The following is an 8,582-nucleotide window of genomic DNA, read 5'->3' as shown; positions in this document are numbered from 1 at the left end:
TCTCATCGGTGTTTCTAACTCTCTATCCCTCTCCCTTCCTCTCTGTAAAAAATCAATAAAATATATTTTAAAAAAAGAAAAAATGTCAGTCAGAGAAACATAAGAACAATATGATTTAATTCATATGTGAGATATAAAACTGAAACTGATAGACACAGACAGCACTACGGTGGTTACCAGACAAAAGGAGGTGGAGGGTAGTAGAGGGGAAAAAAAATAAAAGCCAAATGTATTGACAAAGGGTTGTGGGCACACGATGCAATGTAAAGATCATGTATCATAGAAATATACATTTGAAACCTACATGATTCTATTAACCAATGTTACCCCAATAAATTTAATACAATAAATAAACATAAATTTCAAAAGAAAGAAAAGAATTAAATCATTTCATTCTAGTTGCCAAAATAACAGGGGCATTGAAATCACAAGGGTCTTGGCTACCTGAGGACACTGAAGCACAGAAATTAACTTGCCTGAGGTCCAACTCTAAGAAGAGGAATATGCCCAGAGGAACATAAAGCAGGTGAAAGTATGATTTTTTATTGGGGAAGTCAATGGCTGAGGTGCAGGCGGAGGGAGTTTCTGACTTGATTCCAGCATAGATCATGCCTCCCCAACCAAAATGAAGGATAAGCACCAGGAACAGACTTGATGGGCAGATGACCTCATGGAGGCCTGTGAGTCGTGCCTGCAGATGGGTCCTGGCTGCTGCTAGGAGTTAGAGGCCCTGAGAGCTCAGCCAGTGCATCTGGGCAGCACTAGGTGTTCTGAGGCAGGAGAGAGCGACATTTGCGAAGCTGGAAGTGTTGAAGGAGTTTGGAGACTAAGAGAGCAAACCAAAGTAAGGTTCAGCCTAAACTAATTTATCTGGCTGCTTTTTTCCCTCTCCCAATAATCCAAAGTTCACATGAGGCTTTTTTGGTTTTATTTTTTCTCTCAGTACCTTGAATTCACACCAGGTGGCAACCTTCCCTGTGCCTCCTCTATCAAGCTGCTTCCAAAAAACATTTCCACCAGACTTTCAATTCCTTGCTTTAGTTCTTTTCTCAAATCCAGTCACTAGTGCCTCTGTTCCTACTCCATCATTTCAATCTCATTGGCAAAGGTCAACAAAGGCCCTAAGTTGCCAGCCTTATGGTTAATCTTCCTCCCTAAGTCATCAAAACTTTTTTTTAAAAACTCTCTTACTTCAGATTCTTATTTTAATCTTAGCCTCATGGTATATGCACAGAGTCCTTTATGCTTTTGGAAATATCCCATAATATATACCAGTGTACGGTATGTGAGCCTCGCACCCTGTGGGACTCTGAGGAAGGCCATCTGGAAGTGGACCGTGGGACCTTGGGAGCCTGGTGAGTGTGTGAGCCCAGACTGCAAACTGCAGGGAAACAGCTGGCATTTTGATCTCACACAGTTTGCACACAGGTACACCCCACCCCCTGCCCACACTTGCTTGCTTTGTTTTCTGGACTCTCTATAACCATGAGCTGTGAAAGCTGTGATGCAGAAAACTTCACCAGCAAGCCCCACCGGTGTCCACATAAGTCTAATAAACCCATGTCTTTCCCAGCCAGTCCTCCGGTTTATTTCTTTAAAACCAGCAGGCAAGCCCTTGCCGGTTTGGCTCAGTGGATAGAGCTTAGGTCCCTGTGGACCAAAGGGTCCCAGGCTCCATTCCTGGTCAGGGCACATGCCCCGGGTGTGGGCTCAATCCCTAAGTACGGGGCGTGCAAGAGGCTGCCATCAATGGTTCTCTCTCATCATTGATGTTTCTATCTCTCTCTCTTGCTCTCTAAAATCATAAGAAAAATAAAATCAGCCAGCAATACACTGATGTTCCTCTCAGACCTCAGCTCTTTGCAGAAAATGTCGCATAGTCCAGTTGGTGGAGGTTGGACGGGAGGTGGTGTGAATGTATTGGGGAAATCCCAGGTAGCAGCCCTGATTGACAGTTGGGGACCACCTGGAACACGCCAATAGGAGTAGCTTTGGACCTGGAGTCAGTGGTGTGAAAGCTGTCACTGGCAAATGAAAGGAAAATAAAGAAAATGGGTCTCTTGCCTGGCCTGAGTGGCTCAGTTGGTTGAGCATCATCCCATGAACTGAAAGATCACCAGTTCAGTTCCTCATCAGGGCACATGCCTGGGCTGCAGGCTCCATTCCCAGTAGGGGGTGTGCAGGAGTTAGCCAATTGATGTTGCTCTCTCTCTCCCTTTCCCTTCTGCTCTCTCTCTAAAATCAATAAAAACATATTCTAAGAGGAAAATAAAATGGTTCTTTTAAGTCCCCTAAATTCTTCTGGAGGCCCTGAGGATGCTGTGGTCCCAGGGACAGTGCAGGAATTGGTGCCTTCCCCAAACTCTGTGTGGGCAGCAGGAGCAGTAGGGGTGACTGCCCCACCCCGCTGTGAGAGGCAACAACTGACACTTTTAAAACTGAAGTGGTGGAAGTTGTCCAAGCCTAATACCCTCCCTCATCTCTAGCCTTTTTAGAAGTTGGCAAGGACACTAGGTAATTAAGCAACACACTAAAGGAATGCAATAATCACCAAGAATTCAAATGGTGATTTAAGTTTAGTGAAGGTCTTTCAAAGTTATTAACATAAAATACATGTTTGTGTTGCCTGGGTTTACAAAACTAAGTTCATGTTATTTATCTCTGCTACAAAATTTGTCAATAAAATGGCTTGGGTAATAATTAACTTTAAAATCTCATATAGTTGGTAAGAACAAATAAATTTGAATCTGTGAATAAATATATTTTGTACTTTATTTGAAGTATGTCTCTTGAAAATGTAACTCTACTTTCCAATGAAAAATACCTGTTTCTAGAAGTTATGAAATGTATTCATAAATTTGTCGATTCAAAAAATGCTAATTACTTGCTTTTTGATGTCACTACAAGTTAAGTTTTCTAAGAAGTATGAATTCTAATTAAGTTGAAAAAAAAGTATATGGTTTTGGTAATGGAATGTGTAAGTTGTCTGTCTCCTTAGTAGCCTGGGAGAAACCCAGAGTCAAAGCTGGTGTGTCTGCTGTCCTGAGCACAGGGTCCAATACACCAGAGGTGGTAGCAGATGTTGGCTACATGGGATGAGATGCAATTCTTTCCCTCACTCTCTTCACTACCAGGTGAGGACCATGTTTTGGTTTGTATCACTTCCCACCCTTCTGTTTGTGGTGACAGTGTCCTTCTCAGAATCCACAACCTGTGAAGATGCCCAGAAGGCCTGCTCAGTGATTGCCTGTGGCATCCCAGTCACCAATGGCACCCCAGGCAGAGATGGGCGAGACGGAGCCAAGGGAGAAAAAGGAGAACCAGGTACCCAGGCTGGTCTGACTTCTTGAATCTTTACTCCCCAGAGGGATCTGAGACAGAGCCATGAGCAGGCTCCCCTTACATTATGATGGCATGAATCACTCACGATAATTCCTGTACATTGTCATTGTCTCCTAAACAAAGACGCTGCTGTGACCTGGCTCCCACCTGTTGTCCGTAAGAGGCGGTATCTGCAGCCCGGGCAGCTGGCGCTGGAGGCAGGAGGTCTTTCTTTCTCAGGTCACCACTAGTTTGCTGTGGTTTCTGGAGTCAACGTGAATCTAGTGCTGAGCTTTTGGAGGAAGAGAATGAGAGACAGACACTGGGCCACATGTCCTTCATCTTCCAACAGGGCAGGGCTCCGAGGCTTGCAGGGTCCTCCAGGGAAACTGGGGCCTCCAGGAAGTAGAGGGGCTCCTGGGCCACAAGGAGTGAAGGGCCAAAAAGGAGATCGTGGAGACAGCTCAGGTAAGGAGCTCATCTCAGCACGGCGTGGGCTGAGGGGCCAGCCTGGGAACTGGAGGGCCAGGTGGGAGGGGCCCTTCTCCGCTGCCCCACTGGCAGACCTCCCCTGTGCCTCCTGACCCAGCACTCTCACTCCTCCCAGTCCTACTTGGGGCCTGAAGGGATTCCCACAGGCGCCTGAGAACAGACTTGCAACCCTGCTGGCCCCCCCTCGTGGCCCCTGCCGATGGACCTGCTCCCTCAGCTGGAGCACCAGTGCCAGGCTCCAGGATGAGCGGGAGGAAACTGCTCCCCTTGGGTGTTGGGTATAAGTTTGTCACAAGAGTGGCATGAAGATGGTCTGCTTCATAAGATCCCTGGTGCAATAAAGTAATGAATAGAGAAACTAAATGAAATAAAGTAATTTAGTAACAACAAAACAAAAATGATGACCTCACATAAATATTTGCCCACCAGCCCATCACAATTATAAGAATATTAGTGACACCAAGGCACTGCAGAACTCCCCCAAGTACCTCCAGCGCCATGTCGGAGGACACAGATCAAGTCCCTGCCCAGCCGTGTGCCCCTAGCCAGGCATGTAGCCCCGCCCACCAGTGCACGCCTCATCGGGCACACAGCCTCATGGTGACCAGTCTTTGGTCATTACAATGTGATGACGTCACGGCCAAGGGGTTTTTATAATAGAGTTTAAAGAGCTTACCTGCAATAAGAAATAAAAGCATGATTAAGAAAACTTTTCAAAAAGGAGAATGAGTTCGGTCTTTGCTATAAATGAGTGTAATATTACAGTATTTAAGCAGTATGTGAAGAAAAGGATCCAGAGCTACAGTTTGCAAGTTACCGTTATTGCTATTGTTATTACTACTTTCAGAGTTACAGTTCATAAGAGTTATGAATTATGTCTGAGAAGGAATACAGTTATGGTTTGTTTTTGTTTTTGTTTTTTGCTTCCTTTTGATTTCTTCTTTTTCTGGAATAAGCATACTTCTTAATAAGCTTTCATTCCCCCCAAAACACTCTGTTTAGGGTCTTTTTCTTAATATATGCCCTTCTCCTGTTGCTTTACAGCAGGGGTCCTCAAACTACGGACCACATGCAAATACAAATATTGTATTTGTTCCCATTTTGTTTTTTTACTTCAAAATAAGATATGTGCAGTGTGCATAGGAATTTGTTCATAGTTTTTTTTTAAACCTAAAATATACTCTGTTCTTGAATTTAGGGTCTTTTTCTCAATATGTGCCCTTCTCCCGTTGCTTTGCAGTTACGGAGACTAAGCTGGCTAACTTAGAGAGAGAGCTGAGGAGCCTGGAGGCAGTACTGGACCACATAAAAAATGTAAGCCTCTTCCTGCCCCACTGGGTTCCCGCACTCCCCTTGTCCTTGAGCGCTCTGGGCTTTCAGGAGGTGGAAGAGAACTAACAATGGTGAACACGCATTATATACCAGGGCCTGTGCTAGGCGGGCATTTTCTCATAATATGGTTTCATTCCATCCTCTCATCACTGCTGTTTGTAAGCATTATACTTATTTAATTTACAAGTGAGAGAAAATAGGTTCAGGATTTGTAGACAATTCATTCAACAACACCCAGGTGGGAAGCAGCAAAGGAAAGCTTGCATGGAGGTCTGCTGCCTCCAAATCCTTGCTCCTTCCTCAGCACCCACTGTTCTCAGATGGCTGTCCCTGCCCCTTTCTATCCTGTCATCCAAGCCTGGCAACAGGGACCACACCTGTTTCCCTGTCCACCTGCACTGGGGCAGTTTGTGCAGGGGGACTGTCTCCAAGACAGGCTCCCCCAGGAGAGGCGGGGCTCTGCCAGGGCCTTCCCTACCCTGAGGAGCTCCCCCTCACTAGGACCTGACCTGAGGGGGTTGCACATGGGCTCCTTTTCAGAGTCCTGACTCCCCAACAAGGGCGTGGTCACCTACTGGCCTGGGTTCCAGGCCAAGTCAATCCCACCCGTCCTTTGTGATTTCAGTGCACACCTTCTCCTTGGGCAAGAGATCTGGAAAGAAGCTCTATGTGCCCAACAGTGAAAAGATGCCTTTTTCCAAAGTGAAGGCTCTGTGTGCTGAGCTCCAGGCCACCGTGGCCACCCCCAAGAACGCCGAGGAGAACAAAGCCATCATGGACTTGGCCAATGACCATGCCTTCCTGGGCATCACAGATGAAGCGACCGAAGGCCAGTTTGTGTATGTGACAGGAGGGAGGCTGACCTATAGCAACTGGAAGAAGGATGAGCCTAATGACTTTGGCTCAGGGGAGGACTGTGTGTGCCTTCAAGAGAATGGGCTCTGTCTGGAATGACATCTCCTGCTCTGCCTCCTTCGTGGCCGTCTGTGAATTCCCAGCCTGAAGAGGTGGTCCCTCAACCCCTCCTTGGCTCTGCTGAGCTCTCTGCTGCCCCAAAAGAAAATTCAGGGATGTTTTTCTCATGCCCAGTGTTGACTCATTCTTTGGTGGGGATGGGAGGAAAACGAAGGGATGGATTTGATTATGGGATAGGGAGTGAAAAAGAGGCTGACATGAGGGTTTCTGGTCCAGTTCTTGGCAGAAGACACCCTCTGTCTTGCCTAAGAGCACAGCACAGGGTCACAGTCAAACCATGGAAAGGGCCCAGTCTAGCCCTGTCCTTTCTCAGGGAGGACACTGTGGCCCGTCACAGGGACCCATGGAGGGCCACATCGGTGTCAGTCATCAGCGGATCTCAGCCTCCAAAGGATCCAATTCCTTTTGTCCAAAGCTGCCACCACTTGATGCCCTCGGTTCCTCCCCATGACTAGCCCAGTCCTATCTGTGACATGGATATGTCTTTAGTTGCTCATGTGCTGCACCAGAAAACCCTTCACCTATTGTAACACCTGACTATGGTGGGGTCTCTCTTTTCCCCGTCCAGTGAGGAAAGAGAGTGGTCTGGTTATTTGAGTAGAGGCAGGTGGGGGGTTTGAGAAATGGAAGCAAGAGACAAGACACAAAGATGGAAGGAAACAGCTGGGACTGGGTGGGACCGCCATCCACTTCTGATGAAGAGACAGAGTCAGGGACAGGAACCCAGCACTGGAACCGCATGTTTAATTTATACCCCAAATAACAGGAAGTTATGTCATTTCTGGGCGGGCCTGAGTCCTACTCATTCCTGGTGAGTGGCTGGATTTACATAATAAAACCCACTCCTAGACACCTGGGCAAAGGTGAAAGTCAAAGCTGAGAACACTCCTGCCTTTTTGGTAATATGTGTATCTAAGACGGGGCTCTGCCAGTCGCCTTGGGTTCAGCTGACAATTATTAAGGAAAAATGCACATGTGCCTTCCCAGGAGGCCCTCTACATCTCACCCGTTTTCATTTTTAAATGTATCTTGTGGACATATAGTTGGAGCCTTTGGACTTGAGATTGCAGGAGATTGCTGATGACTGAAAAAAAGCAGGATAAGATTAGTAGTACACAAAAGAATCCAATTAGGTACCAGGCGGTGTTTTTTTAACACATTCCATGGATTAAATTCATTTAAATCATCCAGCAATTCTCTTGCCAGTTTTGTCGGAGATATAATTTCATCATGACTATTCTGAATGGCTTGCACATGTTTGTGTAGCCGCACTAAGTCTATACTGATATTATTATGATGCCATATTCCCTGTAGGTGCATCTTGATTTTATTCCAGTCCCATAGAGAACTGTTATAGCAGGCTGAAATCACACAAATTCATGTAAAAGCAGCATGGCATTGCAGCTGCTGTCTAATCTTGATACTTTCTAATTGATTACCTAGTCCTATCACTACAGTTTCCAAAGCATTTAGCTCTGTTTCTAGTTTTTTGTCTGTATCTTCTTGATCATGAAATGTAGTTGAGGTGTTCTGAGCCAATTCATTGACAAACTTTGCATTCTGGATGCTTTGGGTCCATACAAGAGAAGCAGTTACAACAGATGCAATAACAGTAACTAGGGTAACAATACCAAAAATAATAAGTCCCAAAGCATGCTTTTCCTGGGACAGCTGATTGTGTAATTCCTGCAATGCCTGAAGGCCCACATCATGATACCATTTTCCTGTCATGTTGGTAGGAAGCATAATAAAAGAAGGCTGCTTTAAAATTAATATATCTTCATCAGGTTATGCCTTGAAACTCCGCTGGTAAGGTTATTGTAATGGCATTGGACAGCATAATGGATGTCCAATCTGGTGATGTTCACATTTGCAGTTACCAATACATATGGGGACTGAACAAAGGCTCATGAGCCATAGCAAGGGCTCAATGAACATGCCCCTTTAGTATTAGCTAAGAAAGAGCCAGTAAAATTAAGAAAGTCAAGGGCACAGTGGCTAAACGCCTCAGATCTTTCTGTAAATTTCCTGTTTTCATGGTCAGGGCGTTACCTACAAAACCTCCTGGTGACATAGGCTCATGATAGGGTTATTTAGCATCAAGCCTGTGGGACCAATCCAATACATACAAGTCAGAGCCAGAAATATTATGTCTCACTGGTACAGGATTGGCGCAATCTTACCATTGAGGAAAAGCTCCCAACTCAGTAGTGGTGCTATTAGGGCAGGAGGGGAGCGGGGATGCTTATCAGACAGCCATCGGGTGGCCTTAGGAAACCCCGTTTAGTAACTGTCTGAATATATTTTCCCATATCCCAAGAGCCTGCAATGTTAGCAATGTTTGCGCCTCAATAGGACGTCTTATTTTCTTGGCCAAGGTGCAAACATCCTGAAGTCCCCCTTTTAGATAAACAAATAGGGAGCTCCCCACTGAAGCCATTATAAGTATAATCACCTTGGGA

At 45.7% G+C, this 8,582-nt stretch overlaps 1 protein-coding gene across 1 annotated transcript; it reads left to right on the top strand.

Annotated features, from left to right (window-relative positions):
- Positions 1-2,953: 2,953 nt before the first annotated feature.
- On the top strand, positions 2,954-6,099 carry LOC102250645 (mannose-binding protein A-like). Its single transcript, XM_014544205.1, has 4 exons — positions 2,954-3,324; positions 3,679-3,789; positions 5,054-5,126; positions 5,769-6,099. The coding sequence occupies exons 1-4, from the start codon at positions 3,096-3,098 to the stop codon at positions 6,097-6,099; spliced, it is 744 nt and encodes a 247-aa protein (XP_014399691.1). The 5' UTR covers positions 2,954-3,095.
- Positions 6,100-8,582: the final 2,483 nt, after the last annotated feature.

This window comes from Myotis brandtii, unplaced genomic scaffold (genome assembly GCF_000412655.1).
Source record: "Myotis brandtii unplaced genomic scaffold, ASM41265v1 scaffold356, whole genome shotgun sequence".
NCBI classification, from domain to species: domain Eukaryota; kingdom Metazoa; phylum Chordata; class Mammalia; order Chiroptera; family Vespertilionidae; genus Myotis; species Myotis brandtii.
This window is presented reverse-complemented; position numbering and strand designations above follow the sequence as displayed.

What these genes read in the sequence shown, in the direction of transcription:
- LOC102250645 (XM_014544205.1), top strand. Translation starts at nt 3,096, where the DNA reads ATGAGATGCAATTCTTTCCCTCACTCTCTTCACTACCAGGTGAGGACC. An exon ending in GGGAGAAAAAGGAGAACCAG is followed by an intron (nt 3,325 to 3,678) that starts GTACCCAGGCTG and finishes CCAACAGGGCAG; the next exon opens with GGCTCCGAGGCTTGCAGGGT. An exon ending in AGATCGTGGAGACAGCTCAG is followed by an intron (nt 3,790 to 5,053) that starts GTAAGGAGCTCA and finishes GTTGCTTTGCAG; the next exon opens with TTACGGAGACTAAGCTGGCT.